Source organism: Notothenia rossii, assembly GCF_949606895.1.
Source record: "Notothenia rossii genome assembly, contig: scaffold_115, whole genome shotgun sequence".
Classification (NCBI taxonomy): domain Eukaryota; kingdom Metazoa; phylum Chordata; class Actinopteri; order Perciformes; family Nototheniidae; genus Notothenia; species Notothenia rossii.
The window spans coordinates 70,272-93,554 of record NW_027639938.1 but is presented as its reverse complement, the minus strand read 5'-3'; the positions used below and the strand labels follow the sequence as shown (position 1 = coordinate 93,554).

General features: G+C 41.0%; 1 protein-coding gene across 2 annotated transcripts; it reads left to right on the top strand.

Annotated features, from left to right (window-relative positions):
* Positions 1 to 8,395: 8,395 nt before the first annotated feature.
* Positions 8,396 to 21,814, top strand: stpg4 (sperm-tail PG-rich repeat containing 4). Of its 2 annotated transcripts, XM_079695426.1 has the most exons (6): positions 8,396 to 9,044; positions 9,217 to 9,273; positions 17,485 to 17,549; positions 17,801 to 17,846; positions 20,714 to 20,818; positions 21,311 to 21,814. In XM_079695426.1, exons 1-6 carry the CDS (start codon positions 8,961 to 8,963, stop codon positions 21,467 to 21,469), a joined length of 516 nt encoding a protein of 171 aa, XP_079551552.1. In that variant the 5' UTR covers positions 8,396 to 8,960; the 3' UTR covers positions 21,470 to 21,814. The 2 variants fall into 2 exon arrangements, with proteins under 2 accessions (XP_079551552.1, XP_079551551.1); XM_079695425.1 differs by lacking the exons at positions 8,396 to 9,044; positions 9,217 to 9,273 and adding an exon at positions 9,304 to 10,672.
* The last annotated feature ends 1,469 nt before the right edge of the window (positions 21,815 to 23,283 follow it).

Here is a 23,283-nt window from a genome sequence, read left to right as displayed (position 1 = left end):
GAACAGGAGCTCTTTAAACCGATGAGGTGAAATAGCCGTCCGTGTGTGTTCCATCTTCCATTTTAAATCATTTGTTTACCTCCCTCACTTCCGTTAACGCTTCTCATACACTGATTCGCTAGCTGAACAGCCAATCAGTGTTATCCCTTTGTCCGACTTCCGGTGGTGTTCCCGACGCCGATTCAACATGGCAAGAAAAGGCGCCAGGTCGGCAGAAAAGCCCCGACGGTGCGGCGCACACCACTCCGAATAGGGCGTGCCCACGCTCATGTTCGGCCCGACTCCCATTTACTGCCGATTTCGGGCCGGTGTATCTGGGCCTTTAGACAGAGAGCGTTGATCCATTATTTGGCTGTTTATTTACATTAATGTGTATGTTGCTGTTTATTGTGCATCCACTGAAAAACTGTCCAGCATCAGTAGCATGGCTTACGTGGTCACTTGTATAGGTTGAGGTTTGTTCGAGGCTGTTGCTTGGCGTGGCGAGAATATTGCTCCACTTTCTCCGGTCCCCGAGATTGGGCTTCCAGTAGCTCTGAAGAGAGCTTTCGCACCTGTGGCCACTAACGGTCATAATTTCTCTGCTTTGTTTCAAGACCCGCATCAGAAAGCTTTTGAATGGTGGTACTTTTCCAGTTGGTCTACCTGCTCTTCACGTAGCTCTGCATGTCGTAGTTTAGGTGCTTTTTTTTCTGGAGATAGGCACTGCTCAATCCACTCCTCCATACTATAGTAAGACCCCCCCGGAGGTCGAAGTTCATCTTAAATGTTTCCATTTTATGCTTTGTAAGTTTGTTTCGTAACGGAAGAAATTTAAATATATTTATAAAAACTGACAAGTCAAATCAAGCAATCTGATTGGTCGATAGCGTTTTTGCGGACCTCTTTGATTACAGATTTGAAAACATCGTTGCTTGCTTTAAAAGTAGCACAATTCATTATGTTAAACCTTCAAAAGTATCTAGATATCCCTGCCCTAATGCCAAAGGAACTGCACACTGAATATGTTTTGCCGTTTGATGTCTATGTCTGGACCGCTGCGTCAAAAAGGAGGGCTTCTGCCCCGTTACTTCTCCGCTGCTTTCTTGTTCCAGTATGAAAAGCAAACTGCAGGCAGTTTGCTTTTCAGCCCAACGGTATACTGTTTTTCTCAGACGCGGAGGGATACTGACTTGTTGTGAAAAGTAACTTACAATTCTACCCGTGGTATACGCTCAGTATATCACGGCTAAGAACCAATCAGATTGCTTGATTTGACTTGTCCGTTTTATAATGAGTGATATATGATACACACTGCTCTGCTTTCCGCACGGACTTCACAGCTGTTCTCACTGTAAACATCGCGTCGCGATGAAAGCAGTTAATAAAATAATATCCAGGGGATGCATGCAGAGCTGTCATTGGCTGAGATAACGACTCTTTGAAACATCTCTGTTCCCGGAAATGCGTCCACGAAGGAGCCGTGGAGGACCGTGGAGGACCCATCAGTGTATCCTCAGTTATAGCTCCTCCAGAGAGCCTCCTCGACGCTCGATCCTCGGTCCTCGAAGTGCAAAACAGTTAGAGAAATTAGATGTCCTTCAACATGGCACGCTGAAATTCATTTCCGGGTCACTACCGGAGGACCGAGGAGTCGAGGAGTCGAGGAGGGGGATTTGATGAAATGAGAAAGGGCCTCTGTGTCTCTTGATGGACATTTATTTTGTATCACTTCATAATTTCTTTGGTCCTTTTGTAGTTATATTTGCTGTGGTTGTTTTGCCCCTTTGAATGTCTGTGTCTTTGTAGTTATTTTGTGTCATTTCGAATATCTTTGTAGTTGCTTTGTGTCTTTTTGTAATCATTTATGTCTGTGGTGGGTTTTCCCCTTTTAATAGTATTTGTGAGAGTCTTTGAGTTCTTTGCAGCTGTTATGCATTTCTTCTTAGTTTTTTTGGCGTCTGTTTGTAGTCTTTTTGTGTGGGTCATTTTGAGTGTCTTTCTGGTTGCCACGTGTCTATGAGATATTTTGTGCCACTGAAATTGTTGGTCCCTGTGGCTTCTATTGGGCCGTTTAGTTAATATATCCAAGCACCCATGCCACATGTCTGCACTGTATGGGAAAACATTCCTCAAAAGAAGCTGATGTTCAAAATAATAGTTATCATTACCTTGTTTAACATCAAAGTATGGAAAAGTTGCACAATTATAATAGTGGTAACACTTTACAATAAGGTACATAAATGTGCTTAGTTACTGAGTAGTGAATAAGGAACAAGTAGTTAATTGTTAGTTAATGAGGAGTTCCTGAGTGACTGCGATTGAAGGGCTGATGGTTAGTTGCTGGTAAACAGACTGGGGGGTACTGTATTAATGAAGGATTAATTAATGGTTAGTTATGAGTTACTTTGATTGAAGAACTGATGGTTAGTTACTGGTTAACAGACTTGGGGTACTGAGTTTCCTGTCTTCGGTTTTTGTAGTGATGTGACGTGCAACGTGGATGTTAACCTGTTGAACCCATCCTTGTTTTTCATGTCTCAGGCTCGAAAATGACATTTCCAGAACAAATGACCATAACTACACTTCTAAAAAGGGAAAATTACTAATCTTTTTTCTCAAAGTAATGATAAACCTGTGAATTGGATGTAGAAAAGTCAGAATCAATATATGTTTTTTATTTTAAAGAAAATTCCAATTGAACATAGTAAAAAACTTTAAATTATAGTGTCCGTCCAAAAAATATCTTTTACTTAGTGAAAACTACCCTTGGATGATGGTAAGGTAGACTAAAAGCTTTAGGAATCCAAAGTACAACATATAATAAGTACCCTGTATCAAGATTGATGCAAAACAAGTGACATTTGACCTTTTTAGAGAGGTTTAGCAAAAAAAACTCCACCTCTGGGGTGATTTGGGTGGAGATGGGCGTTTTTGCCGTTTCTCTGGAACCCATTGGTCGATTTTGGTGATTGACATATCTTTTTAACCGTTAGAGCCAATAGAATCGAAGGGGAATTTCCACATACGCACCAACGTTAACAAAAAAAGTGGGGGCTTCCCGCATGTAGTTCTGCCCAGAGCGAACCTATCTCACGCTCTGACATCTGGAAACGGAAAAGTAGGTTTATTGCTTATGGATTATCAGAAATCATTTCAAAGGGACACAGACACATTGGATTAACCTATGGATTAACCTTCAGCAGCGTTTTTATCGTTTTAATGCCATTGAAGACAACTTTTGATCAGACAACAACAAAGGTAAGAGATATGGCCGTTTTTGCCATGTGTTGTGATGTCTGTTTTTGTTTATAAAGTTGTGAGTTCTTATCATGGAGTGATGATGTAGGTACCGATCGATTCTGTGTCTTCTCACGATGCTAGTCGATATGTTGGATGTGAAGTTACAGTAATAAGGGTGTTAAACCGCGTTTTCTGTGCAAGCGCCGTTAGCATTTTTTCGCTCGTGGCTAATTCAGAGGCTCAGCGTTGGCTTTGTGTTTTGCACAACAACAAAAAATTGATCAGTTAGCTGAGTTTCTTCCCGTTACATGGATATAAGACATTCATAGTTTATTAAATATTAAGAAGCCCTCAGACACTGTTGCTTGCAGATGATGCGTTTTTCCACCCGAGGGCGGGGGGATGGGGTTCAACAGGTTAAAGGACCTTGTGTGTTTATTGTCCTCAGGTATGTTTGTATTATATTTGACTCAAAGATACAATATTTTCCAGACTATTAGTCACATTTCTTTTACCTGTCTGGCATAGGCGGCGTGTGAGGCTCATGTTTGGGAAGGCTAAATAACTTGTTTTACCTGACGCTGCCCGCCTCCTGCGCGTCTATAGAAAAGAGATCAACTCAGTGAAACCGCCTGCTGACCAATCAGAGCTCAGTGTGAGTTTAAATCTATCAAGGCATATCACAGGATAAAGGAAATACAGTTTAAACTGACGATGCAGAGAAGACGCCGACATATCGCACTTTATCATTCATATAATATCATAATATATCACATTTCCTTATCTGAGTCAGCTTCTCGAGCCGTATCTGGCCATGCATCACCTACATTGTCACATAGGCTACTGTATGCAGAAGTATTATTTTAAGCAACACATTCAGTTGACTAAACACTCAACTCAAATGTAATTAAAGTCAGATCCACTCGTGTCTTAGATGGGGCAGTGATATCATAAAACTGTTGTACGCTTTCAAACACTCGGTAGTTATTTTTTAACCAGTTGTTCTATATTCACCTTGCAGGTGCAACTATGTGGCTTGTATCCTGGATTATATGTTTAAGTCATGGATGTTTAAAGTTCATATTTGTCTAATATTAGTTTACTTTTCATTAATGAAGTATGATGCTGCGCTGTCCCTATTTGTGATTGGTCAAATGTTGCTAACCCTTTCACGTGAACGCGCTCTCAACTGGAGAGAGAAACCCTGGCTTGATTTACTAACTTGATAACCAGCGTCGTAGGACCGCTTAGCGAGATCTCGTTTGTTAGGGTTCGTTTAGATAACTCAAACCTATTCAGGGTATGTTGAGCTGGCTTCGTAGTACAGGGCACAGGTGGCTGCATAGCAGCGCTAATGTCAAAGATGCAAACATTATACATTATATTTTCATTTTACCAGGATGCAGTGACACAAATATTTGGGAAGGCTTAGCCTTCCCTAGCATAGATATATATAAACACTAGATGACTCACCCGCGCATCTGGCCAATGGAGACCGACGTTGCCACTTGGCCGCCATCTTACCACAGGCAGTTCTCTCATTCATAACATTATGGTTTACTATTTAAATAACCATAGCTTGCTCAATTTTCAACCAATTTTCAAACGGTTTGGTTTTTTATAAACATCAAAGATGTAGTTATGATACTGCATACTTATAATCATGGACTTTCATATGAAAATAACATTAATCAGATAAAGCAATAGCTATACACACACACACACAAGGTATTTATATTAAATATTTGCCGGTGTATATATTTCCATTTATTTTATTATATTGTTAACATTTTAAATAAATTATAAATAAATTATAAAATTTAAATACATTTATATTTTATATATAAAAATCGGTCTCATGTTACCACTCTGTAAGCCAAGAGTTGTTAATTTAGCAATGCCTTAGCTTGAAGAACAGGGACACAACTAATGACAATAGCATATGTTGGTATATTATTTAGATATTCACACCTTTATCAGAAGAACCAAACCAACATAAAATGTGCTCACAGACAGGCCAGTTCTGTCTCATTTATCACAATTATTTTTGACATGAGATCTTCATATCATCCTAGTTTTGTATTTAGTTTCTAGATTTGTAAACAAATCCAGAACCTTTGAAATATGTTATTGAAAAAAGACCAAGAATAATATAAACTGTACCATGTGTCCTTTTGTGTCCTTCTGTAGTCCATTTGTGGTTTGTCTTGTCTCACCCCGGCTGATATATCACAAAATCCACTGTTTAAATTGTTCCCTATATTGCCCCTATGCCCCTGTAAGGTGTCCTTCGGTGTTATGAAAGGCGGCCCCCCAAAATAAATGTATTATTATTATTATTATTAAGAAGAACAACTTGGTGTGGTGTGGAGGGGATGTAGGAAGCAGGAGCAGGTGGGGAGAGATGGGGCTTCAAGGTTCAAGGTTATTTGTTTTAAATGTGTCTTGGAGATAAGGACCAGCTGCACACAATAAAATACAGTATAACACAAAACCAATAAGACACACGGTGACACATGGCACACCAACAATCAATCATCGTCCAGCCTCAGCTTTGGTATTCTTTCACAACCATGTTATGGGTTTATTAGACTGAGCAAACATAAACATATGTGGGGAACATAGTGCTGCGTCTCATTGAACATAAAGATTTAATAAATACATAGTAGGTGGCAGACAGCGGCGATTGGAGCATCCGTAGGCTGCACAAAAGTCCGGCATAGTCAGGTACTTCTGTAAATACAAAGCCAGCAAATTCCTGTATCCTAATGCAAGATGTTTTTAGCAAGCCAAACCACTTGTAACTTGTAACTTGTAAATGATGTGTAACTTAAGTTATGTTGAAGAGCAGTTCTGTCTGTCCCACTGGTGTAAAGTTGCTGTGTCAACTTTGTAATACTAGGTCTCACTCACAGCCTCTTGTTATTAGCCAGCTAATAAATACAACTACATACACAAAGAAAAGCTGCAATTTCAACATGTCCAAGCATCCTGTATCATAGCCATGCTAATAATGTTTATAATAAACCAAACCGTTTGTAAATCAGTCAAGATTTCAGCGAGTTAAGAGTATGTTTGTGCAGATCACTCACCTTACAACAGCTACCATAACGCGAATCAAAGTAACTGTTGACTGTGGCAAGATGGTGGCCGGTCAGCTACGCTGGAAAATCTCCCATGAGCCATCTAGTGTTTATATATATCTATGTTCCCTAGCCTACAGTACCTGCCACCCCTGCTGTCTGGCTGTATCCTGCGACTTATACTCCGAAGCGATTTATTTATAGAATTTTGTCTGACTGCGTTACATTTCCGGCCAATATGGCACTGTATACAATCGTGACAACTGAAAACTGCTGTACCACCGAGGAAGAAAACAGTCACGGCAACTGGGAGGATTTTGTTCTTATTATACTTCTTCTAATAGATCTTATTAACTTCTTATTAAGGATCTTGTTCTTATTATACATCCATGGGGAGGATGCGTCACGTAACTTTCCAGGATGTTGTGGGATGGATGGACACAGCATGGGCTTCAGTGACGACCGACACCATCCTGTCGGGATTCAGAAAGGTCTAATCAGAGCTGATTCCGATGGAGAGTCTGAGGACAGCCCGGAGCAGTACATGCTGCTTCATCCACACCAGAGTTGGCGGAAGTGTTTAACAGCAGCTGTATAAATACAGTGAGAATTCCGAGCTCATTGTGTGGATTATTTAGTTTATTCAGCTCGTCAGTCGGGCAGTTAATAACAGTGTGCCAAGTCCGTATTGTGTTTACAGTTTCACCAATTCAAAAACTTCAGTAAAGCTGCCTGACATCTGTGCCGGAGTTTCTTTGAACGTGTTTAACTGGATGGATAGCTAGCTCGGTGATAGTGAGACCTTCACAGCGACATAGGATGAAGACTTCAGTGGATAAATGCGATTTATACACTGAAGCTACTTATATATGTTTTTTTTCTCTTAACGACACGTTTTTTGACAAGAGCGACTTATAATCAGGTGCGACTTGTAGTCCGGAAAATACGGTAATGTTATCTTGGCAATTTCATAGTTATTCTGCAATTCTGTAATATGTATGACAGTATGACAGTGACGTGAGCAGTGATGTGGTGCAACGTGGTTATTAAAGGACATTGTGTTTTTTTTGTCCTCAGAATAAATGCCAGATGCAGGGCCGCCCGCTCAGTCTTTCAGGAGAGAGCTCTCTAAAGTTCTCCCCCCCCCCCTGACACACACAGAAGCTGTATATGTTTTTTGGTTGTTTGATTTATCTTAAATTAACAGAAATACAAAATTAAAACCTATAATTGCACACTAAAACCATTATTTAAAAAAAAGAACTATTTCACATAAACCTCTGGTTTTTATTGGGGCTGGGGCAGTTCAACTGGATTTTGGCTGGGGGGGGGGGTGGGGTGCGCCATAGTTTATGGCCACTGTACGCAATATAGGCGTAGTTTCTGTTAGTATAAGATAATAAGATGTACTTTGTTGATCCAAAATCGGGAAATTGTATTTGTTATGAATTTTTTTTTAAACTGCTCAACTCATGATAAGATAATTGTGAAACAATTATTAGTTAATGGGTAACTACTGTTTTTGATGCATTTCTGTACTTGAGGGGACACAAACTGCTTAAGTAACGGTAAGGTAATCATTAGGTAATGGGTAACTACTCTTTTTGATGCCCAAACTGCCAAATGGTGAGGTAAGTAATGATGACTTAAGCAGTAACACGTGAGTCGGATCCCCCTCCACCAGTCGATCCAGTGTGGGACCCAAGACAGCCGAAGATGGCAGGTTTAAAAGTGCCCTGCTGCAGCGGACCATAGAGTGCCACAGTGACGCGTCCTAAAACCTGGAAGTAAGTTAGCATTTGACCACTTCCGGTTCCTTCGACAAAAAACAATGCAATTTCTCCATAGGATTTTGGAAAATAGCTCGAAATAAGATCTTTGGTTGACACAAATTGAAGAGACAGATCACGTTTTGTCTACTCTACTTTTATAATTTTTTAATCATAAATCTATCGATCATAAATCTATCGATTAGATTTATAAAACGTGATCTCTCTCTTCAATTTGTGTCAACCATAGACCTTATTTCGAGCTATTTTCCAAAATCCTATGGAGAAATTGCATTGGCTTTTGTCGAAGGAACCGGAAGGAGTTTACTTCCGGGTTTTAGGACGCGTCACTGTGGCACTCTATTGCTTCACCCCTGTATTCCACCGGATCCGTCTGCGCTGCGTTACGGGTGCGCCGCGGTGTTCACAACGATTGCAGCCACTCTAGTCAATGGGTGTTATTCCACTACTACTCAGTAACTAAGCACATTTGTGTACCTTATTGTAAAGTGTTACCAACATGGTATAGAATTGCCATGTAGTCATGTTTTGCCTTGTACTGGATTGTAATTTGCACTGTTATGGCAACTTTTGTTCTGTATATTCTAATGACTATGACATTATCCATCTAAATATCACATGATGGTGGACAATGATAATGAGGACAAAGTAACAACGTGCATGTCGGGTACAAGCCTTGGTCCTGGCTTACCATTGTGTCTTACTCTGTCTAACTGGACGTCGGTGAGTCTAAATTTAGCCTCCAGCAAGCCAGCTTGTTGAAAAATTGATCGATAGTGGAGTCGCTGCTATAGTAACAGCGAGTCACAGTTTTAATGGTGGTCATGTGTCACTAGATCTCCTGTGGAGCAGATAGTGAGCGACAATGAGTACAGTGCAGGACTCATGGAAAAACAAAGCTGTCTCTAAACTCAGTGACATGTCCAGGAGTGGTAATAGACCAGATAAGGTAAGGTTTTTTTAAAGCCCTCATGACTCTGTGTGGTTAATGAGAACAAGCTAAACTGTGAAGACACTAGATGACACCGGTGGAGATGCATCAACACATTGTTGGCATAGCAATGTCATGAAAGCAGAAACAATCTCCTGTGTTTTGGCTTGTGTCCTGTTTTTATCTGCAGGCCGAGGACAAGCTGGACCCGTGTGGCCGGGGGAGCTGGTGGCTGGGAGCACTGAAAGTAGGTGTCATGCTGCAGTGTGTTCAAATACTGTCCACACTGTACAGGCAAAAACAACTGGATCATTAGCTCATACAGTAAATGTTGTGTTAATGACTTTAATGCATTGTGAGTGTCCAATAAAGGCTGTCTACCAGACATACATTTATGAACACTTACACTACAGTGAATCCAAGTGCCTTACAGTGCATTGGTGGTAAAAACACTTTAATTAATTATCAGTTTATCATAATGTGAGCTTACCAAGATCATTGCAAAATGAATATGCATTTTAAAACGATGATTGGAAATAACAATTGTGTTGTAATGTGAAATTCGAAATTAAACATAACCTCATAAACACTACTTGTGCCAGGTCTCCATTGGCTGGGAACCAGCAGACATACCGGGCAAATCACAACTTAATATGTTATAATATGAGGCCTGTTTGAGACGAGGAGCACACAAAGGAGCACTGTTGAGGCATTTTCCAAAAACAAAAACAAAGATGGCTGCACCTATTGTGTCAGTATTGAGCAAACTGGAATTAACATTTTGCTGTAAAGAAGAACAAGCAACACCTCTTACAGTGTTTAAACAAATAGTATACCAGCTAATCTCTGAATGCTGTAGTCTGTTTTCATTTTATCTGATGCTCTGGTGTTGTTTTTTATCCAACCGCCTTGCAACAAATTGAATCAACAGAAATGGAGGATGAGAATAAATACACTTTTGACTTGTGAACACAGTGACATTTATACTCAGTATTCAACCCATCCTAGTCTAGAGTGGGCAGCTATTACACAGTATATACCACACCATGAAGAGTGGCGATCAAATTACCAGTCACACTCCATACTTGGCCCTTAAGCAGAGCTCTAATGTGCTTTGCTGATTGGCCATCTACACCTGGCGGGCCTGGTCACTGGTTGCTCAATGGTACATCACATGTTCATATCCCGTTGATAATGCCCTTTGCAAATTGGAATACAACCAAGAAATTCCAGACTAATTTGTGGTGTTCGGTCATTTTGGTCTGGTGATGTCAGGCTAAATGTTCCAGTTGCTAAATCTGGAATTTGGCTTTTGCTATGAATACAGTAAAGTGTCTATCCGGGCACCTAACCCAGGCACCAGGCCCCTTCCTCCTCACTCCTTCTTCCAGGACACACCTATCCCAGGTCTCTACCACATCCGTGATTTCCTTGAAGAAGTTGAACTGAACCCCGTGAGAAAGACCTACAGGTTCAAAGGTTGGGGCAGGGAAGCCCCCACTCTGGGCGTACTTAAGGGGGATTTGCTTCTCCCCGGGGCGTATGACTACATAGACTCCATCCAGGAGGTCCTGAAGAACGAGGCTTCCTACTCTTTCAAGAACTGTCCGCGGCCCGACATCGTCACCCTGGGCGTCAGGGACAAGGTTTAGACATTACTTTACTAGTCTTTTTTTATTTTGTTTTTATTGGGTCAGGCACAATGAGTTTACATTTACACAGTCAATATTTTTCCCTTTCCCCCCCTCCCCTCCCGGTCCTAGCTAGTAAAGTAAATAAATAAATAGATACATATATAGGTAAAAATAAAGTAATGGAAAAGATAATATTAAAAGAAAATTAAAATTAATTGATAAGGGAATAAAGAATAATAACAATAATACATGTACCCATATACTCACATACTGTATGTATACCCACACATGCACATATATATATATGTACACACATACACATACTAACATACATACATGTATATAAAGACAGAAAAACAAAACAAAAAACAAAACACATACATTCATAGTTCCCCCCTTTCTTCTTAATTTAGTGTCTTATGGTGCGTTCACACCGGACGCGATGCGAATATTTGCTTCGCTCTAATTGCTCGAGTTTCACCGCGGCTGCCAGCTGTGTTTACTCCTTTATACAGTCTATGGATTACTTGCATCATTCAAACAAGACGCTCTGGCTCGGGAGCTACAACTATAACAAAATTAACATATTTTACCGTGATTAAATTGTAATACACGTTTCTAAAGGATGCCAACGTAACAATATACTGATACCGGTTAGTAAAAATCATGAATTAATGCTTGACAAGTCTGCAGACAACACGGCAGGCGAAACACCTTTTTAAAATGCTTGTTTTCTGAATGGAGATCGGGTCGACCAGGCTAAGCTAACGTTGTATATGCTCACTCCACACTCATAACAACGGCCTACAGACATAAATAAACCAGCGACTGTATTCGCCATGACACAGACAGTCTGTGGTTTGTACTTGTTTAACTTTTGTCCAGTTTCTGAACAGATATGAGGAGCTGTGATCTCTGTGTGCTAACTGCTAACAGCTAACGGCTGATGTTTTCTGGTTGAACATCAGTGACGGCAGGCTGAGATCCTCATCGCGGATTGGCTTCCGCGAGAACAGGTCACGTGAATTTGACGCTCGAGTTGAAGAAATTGAACTCTCGCGTTTGACAGTTCAATCGCGTGATTCGCACCGCGTCCACCGCTTCATGCTCGCTGTCGGAGCGAATTTGCGTCTGTCCGCATCCCTGCATTGACTTTACATGTAATCGCGCCGACCCCAAACATCGCGTCTGATGTGAACGCACTAGGGATGAAGGGTTGAAAGAGTGCACATCGGCTACAGTTTGGGTTGAACTCACGATGCATCGATTGTAGCGTATTTGCATAGGTAAAAAAACGATTCATTCATATAAAATCCCCTCATCTTGTCAACGCTCAGCAGAGACGATCATTGATCTTTGCTTCGCCACTACGGAGGCAGAGAGTCTCAGTTATCAACACACATGGAAGTCGAGGAGAAAGAGAAACACGGCGCAACAAAAAATACCTACAAATCAAACGTTTGGCAACACTTCAGATTTTTCAAGAAAGACGGTCAACTTCAAAAATCGCTCGCAAATTGTAAACGATGCCGTGTCGCTTTAAAGTGCACAAGTAGTACGAGGAACTTAGCGACGCACATAAAGAGGCAACATGGGGTCTGCGGCTGAAAAGAAAAACCTGAAAGTCAGACATATGAGTTCAATCACTCAGTGAGGTGTTCTGTCAGAGAGAGTGGTGTTTAGCTTACAGCAGCCTGTGACTGCCAATAATAGTTTAAATGTCTTCCTTACTGTAAGCAGTTATGAAATACCTGTTTGTGAAAGGTTATTTGTATTCTTTATTGTTCATATAGAAACCACTGCTTTCTGCTCACTGGTGAGTTAGCCTATGGATGAATGTTAAGCACATCAGTCTGGCAGCTGTATGGGCATTGCACTATGGTAGTTGTTATTTGCACATTGTTAATCATGGGCAATGCATCCTTAAATTGTTTAACTGTGAGGTGTTATACAATTGTACTGTACTCTGGAGAGTTTTTTAAGGTAAAAAAGAAACAGCATGATGGGATGCACTAGCAGAGAGAACCAAATACTGTATGTAAAGCACTTTTTTGTTAATTTATGATTTGCTGCATATAAGGAATATTGAATCGCATCGTATCGCCCCTTATCGCATAATGTTGAATCAAATCGTATCGAACTGTATCGCAACAGGGGTGAATCGTATCTTATCGCATTGCCTGGTGTTTCAAATGTATCGTTAATGTATCGTATCGTTGGCAACGTATCAAGATGCGCATCGCATCGGCCTCAGTGATGGAGATGCACATCCCTAGAACGCACCATTCAGTTCATCTATATAGGCTGTCATAGAGCCCCAGACTGATTCAAATATTTTTGAAGAGCCCCTCAGGTTATATTTAATCTTCTCCAAGTTCAGGTACATCATTAGATCTTTAAGCCATGGAGATGCTTTAGGTGGTATCGAAGATTTTCATTCTAGGAGTATTCTAGTCTTTTGCGTGCTAAAATAGATGCAAAGGCTATACTGTCTTTAGTTTTCCTCCTCATCATTCGGTGGCCAGGTAGTACTCCAAAAATGGCAGTTTCTGCACATGGTGTCAATACCACGTCCAAGGCCTCAGCAATAGGCGCGTTCACACCGCAGTACTTTTCCCACTTTTAGTTCATCAAAACTCTTTAGTTCTCATGAGAACTAAGTACAAATCGCGTTCACACCGGAATAAGTCCCTGGGGGTGGATTAGGCAAATGGAGCCGCTGACGTCACTTCTTCTTCTTCTGCTTTGGGTTTACTGGCGGGCCGCAAACAACTTCACGGCGTATACTGCCGCCCAAAATCCCCGGCCGGAAGTCCCCGGAGTTGGGGACTGGCTTCAGTAGAAGCTGCTGGGACTCCAAGCAGCTTCTACTGAAGCCTTCCGAGTAAATCGCCAGAACGCCGACACCTCCTCATCTCGTGCTGGGCTAATGCTAATACTAATGCTAATAATGCAATGCGAGGATAATAAAATGGCGGCTTCACAAAACTTTTTGGCAGTTTTACGGGGCGTGGTTTGCAATCCGCCCAGCCAATCAGACATAGGAACTTTTTTCTCCCACGAAAGTACCTGCTCTCTAGCAGGGACGGAAAAGGGGGTAAAAAGGTTCTCATCAACTAATTTAGTTCCTGGGGCTTTTTGGTGTGAACGCAAATATGTCGTAGTTCTGGTGAACTATTGTGGGAAAAGTACTCCGGTGTGAACGCGACTAAGGTGTTTGAAAATGCTTGTCCAGCCTCCTTGCATGCGAGGACAAGACCAAAACATATGAGTCATGTTTGCTGGTGCCGTGTGACATCTTTTACAGGTATCCGTGACATTTGGGTATATTTTGGAGAGTTTAGAGTTGGTATAATAGATACGGTGGACAACTTTCAGTTGTATAAGATTGAGCCTGGCACAGGACGTACTATTGTTCACTCTCGCTAATGCGCCATCCCAGACCTCATCATCTATTGCTTGGACTAGTTCCTCTTCCCAATCTTGTTTCATTTTACCAAGAGATGTTTCTGTGAGACGGGAGATGGAATTGTATATTCTTGAAATCAAACCTTTTTCGGTTGTTAGAGTGTCCAGAATTGAGTCAATTATTGAATCCGGAGGGATATTGGGGAAGGAAGGGTTGTTTAGTTTAACCCAGCTACTGACCTGGAAGTAGCGAAATAAATGAGTACCTGGGAGGCAACATTTTTCAGAGAGTTGGCTAAAGCTACCGAAAACATTGTTGATGTAAAGGTCCCTTACTCTGATAAGACCTAATATCTGCCACCTAGAGAAGGCCCCATCAGTGTAAGGGGGGAGAAAGAGATGGTTGTTGCAAATGGGACTATGAATAGAGGATCCATAAAGTCCATGAGCATTTCTAAATTGGGACCATATTCTTAGGGTGGAAACAACAATCGGGTTATTCGAATATTGAGTTGGCCGGCTGGGTAATGTAGATGTACTGTAAGCAAAGCCAAAAGTGAGGTATTAAGACAGGATTTGGCTTCAAGCTCACACCAACTCAATGTTGGTTCCTTCAATTATCCATACAATTATTTTGTGGATATTGGCTGCCCAATAGTAGTGTCTTATGTTTGGAAGCGCCAATCCTACTGTAGATCTTAGCCTTTGTAAAAGCTCTTTCCTAATTCTAGGAGTCTTCCCCCTGCCATAAAAAAGAGGAGATTAGTGTGTCTATTTTACGAAAAAGTGAATTTTGGTTGGAAGACCGGCAAACATTGAAAGAGGTACAGGAAGCACGTTCATTTTGATACAGTTTACCCTCCCAGCGATAGTTAAATGTAAATTATTCCACCTTTCCAAATCAAATTTGAGCTTTTCAATTAGTGGTGGGACATTATTTTTGTACAGGTCTGAGAGTTTTCCACTTATATTCACACCTAAGTACTTAAAATTACTCCTAGACATCTTGAAGGTGATGAGTCTATCGGGGATCTGAAGGGCCAGGTCATTTACAGGGAAGCACTCGCTCTTGGAAAAGTTTAGCTTGTACCCTGAAAAGGTTCTGAATCGAGTTAACAAATCTATTATCTGAGGAATGGTAGATATAGGGTTAGAAATGAACAATAGTCAATCGGCAGCGTATAACAAGAGTATATGTTCTGAACCGTATCTGGTAATTCCTTGTGTAAAGCAGGCAGATTTAAGCGCAATTGATAGGGGTTCGATCGCCATGGCGAATAGTAACGGGCTTAGAGGGCAACCCTGGCGAATACCTCTACCTAGTGTAAAATATTGAGAATTCATCACGTTAGTACTCACTGAAGCCTTGGGTGAAGAGTATAACAATGCTATCCAGGACACAAATTTGGATCCGAGGCTGAACCTCTTAAGGACCTCAAATAGAAAGCCCCACTCCACCCTGTCGAACGCTTTCTCTGCATCCAATGAGACCACCACCTCTGGTGTCTCCTTGGATGCAGGAGAGAGGAGGATGTTGAGAAGGCGACGGATGTTGGAGAAGGAGTATCGGCCTTTCATAAACCCAGTTTGTTCTAATGATATGATGTTTGGCGTGACTGATTCAAGGCGTATGGCTAGTATTTTAGCTAAGATCTTATAGTCCGCATTCAGAAGGGAGAGGGGGCGATAGGAGCTACATTCAGAATTATCCTTACCTGGTTTTAAGAATACGATTACTACCGCCTCAGTCAGAGTTTATGGCAACGTTCCCCGGTCCAGAGAGTCCTCGAACATTATCAAAAGAAGGGGGGTCAATTTATCAATACAATACAATACAATACAATAAAACTCAATTGGATAGCCGTCTGGGCCCGGGGCCTTGCCAGTCTGGATCAGCCTGATCGAGTCAGCTATTTCACTGGGCTTTAGAGGTTGATCCAACTCACCCTCCTGAGCAGGTGTTATGGACGGAAATTCCAGATCATCCAATAATTTAGTTCTGTCCGCATTATCGACAGGGGCTTGTGAGGCATATAGCCCAGAGTAAAAGGTTTTAAAGGTGTCATTGATAACGGATGGGATTGTTGTGAGTTCACGAGTAGGGGTCCGTATTTCTTTAATTTGTTGGGAAGCCGACTGGCTCTTAATTTGGTGCGCTAGGAGACGAGCCTTCTCAGCCTTCTCCCCATGTTCATACTGAAACCGACGCGATCTTAAAAGCAATTTATCAGTCTCTTGCGTTGAAAGTAAATTGTATTCCATCTGAAGATTTTGACTTTACTAGTCTGTTGGCTTATGTAACTGACCACATATTTGAGGAGTAGTTACCCATTTTGGTATTTACTTTCTTTATGAGAATAAAATGTCTGTTATTGTTAATAGGTATTTTTATCTTGTGGTTTTCAACTTTAGCGTCAAGTTAGTGATTTAATGCTGCATTCATTCTTTAATGCTAAGCTAAGCTGATCACCTCTTGGACCTAGAACATTTTGTGTCATCTGCAAGTGTAGTGACCAGCCCTCTACAACAGCTTAATTCAAGTATGCATTTCCTAGTTTAAAGTTTCAGTGTGCAGGATTTAGTGGTAAAAGTAAAGGTTGCATCCAACGGAATACCCCACATCTTTCTAGAGCTAGTGTTTGTGCCCTTTTGCCTTAAAATACTTTTTCCCGTGGACTTACATCATGAATGAGGCATCTCTTATTTAGTGAATATACTGTATATCTCTTAAGGTAAATACAATTTCAAGTATGTACACTTGAATGAAATCGTAGTGTCCTCAAAGTTGTGAAACCCATTAATAGCCAAATCCAGAGTAACTTCCTCAGGCATAATGAACTGTAGTTTCTTGTAACCAGTCTGGAAGTGGGATTAAAAGAAAAGTGAGTTATGTTGCTCTATAGGTCCAAAGATGCAGAAGATCCGGGTAATTATATACTCAAAAGTCGAGCCATTTCGGCGTCATGCGCCACTGAGCAACTTACATAGAAATGAATGCGACCCTCCTCCAATGTTGTATCCAGATCTCTTTATACAGCTGCAATATGGCATCCACTTCCTATGTAGATAGGAAGACCTCATTATAGGATAAGTAAAACAACAAACAATTCTCCGTTTCAGGTCATTGTGAACCAATGAGAATATTGTTATGAATTATATATTCAATTTCTGCCAATAGATCCCCTTAACTCCTACACACTGGGCCGTTATGAGTGCAGTTTACTTATTAACACATCATCACAGTATAGAAGGTGCTCTTAGAAATGTGCCCCTTCAGCAGAATATCTGAAAACAGAAGATGTGTTTGAAATTCAAGCCAGCTGTTGGCGATGCAACACAACAGATGAAAAAAAAGAACTCCTGCTGATATTGTCACAGATGTTTAAACACTTCTTTATCTTTATTCCTTGTGCCAGCATATAAACACTTCACCGTGTGACTACAATGTGACAGCGAAACCAGTGGAGAAGATTCCCTGCAAGTAAGCACTCGACAAAACGCTTCTCTTTAACTCTCAGATCACAGCGGAGGAGACAACCCATGAATCATCCCTTGATGGTTGAATCCTTCCCCCTCACACAACTTCTCCTTCCCTCTCTCATCTCATCACAGCACCAAGATGGAGGAGCAATCGCCAACCTGCTCTCTCATTTTCTCTGCCTCTGATCATGCATGGCCTTATTCTTTTCTTCTCTCACTCTTCTTCCCCCCCCCCTCTCTCTTTTCTTTCAGGCATGTGATGTTTCGGTCCACCGTGCAGCGGATCAGCTTTCCTCCTGTAAGTATCTAATCACCAAAACTAGTTATTAGGACCATACGGTCTTTCCATTGCCTTCAAAAAGGCTTCATCACTTTCAATAGGTTTTTGTTACGAGGTATGACCTAATGAGTATCTGGTGCTGAACACGAGATAGTTATGACAACCACAAGGGTCAAGGAAAACCGATCCAAACTGATTGTATCATTTTACTGCATTTGAGGGCCTGTTATGGCACTGTACTAGCTGACCAGTCAGCTTTGGTTCATATTGCAGTGCTGCAGCCTTAGCAGTGTGTCCATGCTGGTAGCTGATGGATATTTGAGCCATGCTGGCAGCTGCTGAGTGTTGACAGAGAAGGAAAGGCGCTAAGAAATCCCGAGGGTGTTATTACTGCAGAGTTGGGAGCAGTTTTCTGCTGTTAGTGGTGTCACAGCTCTAAGACAAGTTTCTTGTCAAAGGTTAAGCACCTACACAAATCCCGTGGCAAAGTTAAATGAAAGTTAAGATCTTGCAAACAGCTGACCTGGTGTAGGCAGGCAGACATTAGCCGATCAAAATGGAAGAATCTTAATGGTTTACACTGGGAGCTGCCGGTCCACATGTACACAGGAACAAGCATTTTAGATTTATTTGAGCCTTGCCTCTTAGCACATAATGAAACAATATATATGTCCATACAACCAAAAATAACCTCTAAAAGGTCAAGATTTGTAGCAGCGCAACAAAAAATTATTATCTTTTTTCAGATTCGAATAATTGTTTCCATCCTAGGGCCACTGTGTGTCCCAGATTTATGTGCTGTGCTTTTTGCACTGAATGTTCTGCTCGGAAGGAACAAACCCATCCTTGAGATGATTGAATTAAAGTTGTATTTCCAAACATTTTCATGTGAGTTAATGTCCTTTTCATTGAAGTGATTCAATTACTGCTGATCTAAAAATTTGCTGTTTGACCGTATAGATTTTCCAAACTAGCTTCATTGCTATAAACATTGCAGTGTTGGCTGTTAGTCGGACCATCATCTTGGTACCTCAACAACTATTGGATTTATTGCCGTGAACCTTCAAACACAAATCAATGATCGTCAGGGGATGAATACTAAGTCCTTTGGTATCCCTGGACCTTTCCTATTTTACCACAAGGCTGATGAATAAGTACCTTCCCCCACATTTGCAAATATTAGCACGCTAACGAGCTAAACGAAAACAGTGATTGCGGTCAGCATTTTACGTTTGTCATGATCCTGGTGTTGTGTCACAATGTCGGTTTTGTCTGTCTTGTGGTGGGTTTTATTTTGCTGTTCTGTTATCCCTGTCTCTTGTCTTCTTTCCTGTGTTTGCTCTCCTGTGTCTGATTGTGTTCACCTGTTGCCCTTGTGTTTCTGCCTCCCTTACCCAGCTGTGTCTTGTGCTGTTACCCCTCTTTGTATTTAGTCTTGTCTTCCCCTGTGTGCCTTGTCAGTTCATTGTCTTTCCTGTCTCCCTCCATGTTGATCACGGTCAGTTCTTGTGTTGTTTTGTCCTTGTGCTACCGTTTCGATTCATGCCATGTTTTTGTTCATCTGCTTTTAAATAAAGCTCGCTTTTGTTTCTAGACCTTTTTACCTTTTTTGTAGTCTGCATTTGGGTCCTACCTTTTCCACGAATCCTATTATTAATAATGTAGGGTTAGCCGCATGATGTCCTTTTAACTCAATAATACAAACAATGCCCCCCCCCCCCAAAGTAGGACATATAGTCATTTTACCCTATTTTATTGAAAATATATAAATGATCCAGTTTATTGAAGGGTTTGCAAATTCTTGGATGTGGCAAAAATAGGTCAAAGTTTTACACCATGTGACAGTTACCTCTGCCACACAGGAACATGTTACGTTTCTAACGTGCTGTGCCATAGTAGGAAAGTAGGTCAGGTGCTCTGGCTCAAACACACTCACTCACACACACACTTATGTGTAAAGGAGAGATTCACTACATTGCAATGGCTCCCGTGAAATACACCTGCATTAGCGCCCTGGGGAGCATCCGGCAAATGTGGAGGCCCAGCAGGCCATTTGCAGAGTATCATGTAAACTGGTGACTGGGATCAAATGGCGTGTAATGGTCGCAGTCATCCCTCCAAGGAGCAGAGTAAAGTAAACGACACCTTGCTGTGTCCCTCTTTCAGACTCAGAGAGCAGCTAAAAATGTAAAACTGGCCCTCTGTTCAGAGAAAGGACACAGTTTAATGTCTGAGGAGGAGGGTGTTAGATGGGGGGGATGCTATTTCTGCATGGCACGCCGCTGGTGATGACCAGTAAGTGTGTTAGTAGGCAAGACAAGAGGACAAGTTAAAGGCAAGAACATAACACAACCAGAGACCAGCAGAGGCCATAAAGACAGGAGTCAAGTGATATGTCATAGGTCATAAACATATGGGACCCGAAAATAGATCCGCTTTATATTGTTTGTGCATCCTTCAGATGACTTTGGTATTAGTATAACAATAGGTTTACATGAGCTTATACGTCCATAGGTGAAAGAATGTATATCTCATTTAGCTCTGTGAATGTTAGAGGTCACGATGTACAGTAGATTAATATAGTGCACGCTTACTCTATCACATTTGGTATGATTGGACTCCGTACTCTGTCAGCTAGTTTTGATCGAATGCTTAAAAACATTGTCCTTTGAACTCCAGGTCCATGTTCGGATTTAGAAGTGCTTGTGTTTACTAGTCTCAATAACAGAATTATGTTAGTTAAATTGAATCATGACGTCTGCTCACATTTAACGCTTTAACTCTTGGTCCTTAACTTAATTGCTGAACATAAGTTGTATGTATTGAACTAGATGTTCAACTGTCCAGCTAGTTCCAATAACATGTCTTATCTCTGACAAACGTAGAAGGAGGGACCTGCTCCATGCCAATATAATCCACAGACCAGACCAGGAAAATGCATCACTTCAAGCTTCAAATCCACATTGCCGCAGCTCCACAGTGTGCACTCCGTGAGTCTGGTTCTTCACATTTAGCTAAATGTAATGTTCTGTATGTCATTTATTGTAGGCTATAATTTGACTCATTCAGTCGTCTTTGTAATGAAAACTACAAATGTAAAACATGTTAACAGTTTATTTAATCTCAGATGCATTATTGCAGTTAAATTTTGACAAGCGAGTAAATATAAAATGTACTAATGGATAAAATAATAATGTAGTTGTAATTTTGATGGAAATGTAGGAAGATTTGACCTATATGTTAGCAAAATAGAACATCACAATCTAACATAACATAATCCTTAAAATAAATCTAACCTCAAACAGATGTGAGCGTGTCTAAGTTCCCTCGGCCCTATGTTTCCATAATCATATGGGATAAAACAAGAAGAAGACAAGTTCATGTAGGATTCAACCTGTTCTTTTGGACCCAATTATAGCTCTTGGATGAAAAGTGATGATATATTGAATGTGTTTCTGTGTGTGTGCGTGTCTATTCCACAGGAGACCCCAGGACCAGGGGCCTACGAATCTTGCTGGAAATTGGGCGACCGTCTGACCGCAGATCCCATAGACCCGTCATTTAGACTTGAATTCCAACAATTCCTTGATCCCACTACCAACTTCTTATCCTTTTTTTACTTGATGGCAGAACAAACATGACCTGACCCTATTTAAAAAACAAAAGTAAAATCATGAATGTACAAAAAGAAATCTCAGTCTCTTGTTACTTGGACCAATGTCTCTCTGCATATCAGTGAAGGGTTTTGTGGTCTGCCAGCGATAAAATAAGCTACATTCGTTGTGCTCAAATTGCTTTAGTGACGCCGGTCAGGGAAGCAGAATGATCTTATCTGCAACAAAGGGTACTTCATTCCACTTAACTGCATGTTCCCGGTATTGCTCTCATCTCTCCTCTCTCCTGCTCTCGCTCCTCTTTCACTCTCTGTCAGCAGTCAGGCTGCTTTGCCTTCCTACTATCTCTGCCCTGCGATACACTCAGGAGGAGGAATGCTGCTCAGCCATGCATCACATGGCTTAGTGTGGCATGCTGCACCCTCAGATAACACATTCAGTATTAGGGGCCAAGGCAGTGGTACACAATAAAACAGCTATTCTTATCGCTACCTACTCCTCATAGTATTTCTTTGGACAAAATAATCAAACACAGGCAATGATGTTAGGATACAGAGAACAGCAACGATAGGAATCAGCTCAACATAATAGCGGTGTAGATTACAGAGAACAGGGATAGGTGCAAAAACATTGCAGATTTGTTATTGGTGTGATCCTGGACAATGTTTCTTTCATAATTTATTTACTCAGAGAAGGGTTTAGCTGAGCATGCATGGTTTGTCAGCACTGATTCATATTCATAGAGTTAGACACTCATGCCTAAGAGCGGCAGAGTTTTGTGACAGAGCCAATTTGACAGTTGTTGAGGGAGTGGAGACTTGTATTAATCCATTCTGGCCATGCAGATACCGTTATCAGATCCAAGGACGAAAATATGTACAATGATCATTAAAGCCCACTTTCTTTCTTTCTTTATTTCCGTCTTGTATTGATTTTAGCGCATGACTAATATCCTAAAGCAGCACACAGTATAACATGGATTTGTCATAATGCCATTAGTAAATAACAATATGGATGTATTAGTGATAACAAATCGGTTCGATGACTTTTGCCAATTACAAACTGGATGAACTGTTGATTGATTCTAAGTACCCACTTCTAAGAACCCCCTTTCTTATTGTGTCCACACTGCATGTACTAGGAAGGTTGGTGGTTCTTAGAAAGTCATTTCAAGGGAACTTAGTATCTCCTATTTCAGAGAAGCTATTCTCCCGACATAACAGGAACCCTGAGTAGAGCAATTGTATGTTGATTGGTCGCCCACTGGAGCCCCAGGAACCACTCATTTTTTAAACCACGTTTTCCAAGTGAACAACACACAACACATGTAGAAAATGGAAGAAAACATGAACAAATAAACCACCAATGAAGTCAAAACCTTTAATGGCGTAAATACATCAACAATTTGACTCATCAATTGAAGCTAGATTACGTCACTAAAGCATTCGTATAAGCAGTGTGAATGCAAGCGGGAAAAAAGCCTTTGGTGGTATTTAGTTACCAAGAACTGATGGATGATTCCAATAATGCAATAACATTCGATCAGAGTATTTGCATTTAAATCTAGGGTGTGCAATGTTTGTATTTTTGTATTTGTTGAACATCTCTTGAAATCCTGACAGCAAAGAATTAATCCAATGTTCCGACAAAAGAAAATCCAGTATTTCAGGCTAAACTACGGTCTGCTGGATGCATTAATAAGCAACTGTCTGCTAACATGCTCAAGACATTGACTTCATGATATGAAGATATGTCAAAAAGTCAACAGTTTGCTGCCCACTGCGTACAGCTCATAGCGTGAAAAAGAGATAGCTAGGGTTGTGTTTGTAGTGATGTTAAGA

Bases quoted from the DNA above. Each gene is read 5' to 3' on its own strand.
- stpg4 (XM_079695425.1), top strand. From the start codon at position 10,307: ATGTTCCAGTTGCTAAATCTGGAATTTGGCTTTTGCTATGAATACAGT. The intron at 17,550-17,800 runs GTAAGCACTCGA...CTTTTCTTTCAG, and splicing joins GTGGAGAAGATTCCCTGCAA to GCATGTGATGTTTCGGTCCA. The intron at 17,847-20,713 runs GTAAGTATCTAA...TGACAAACGTAG, and splicing joins AGCGGATCAGCTTTCCTCCT to AAGGAGGGACCTGCTCCATG.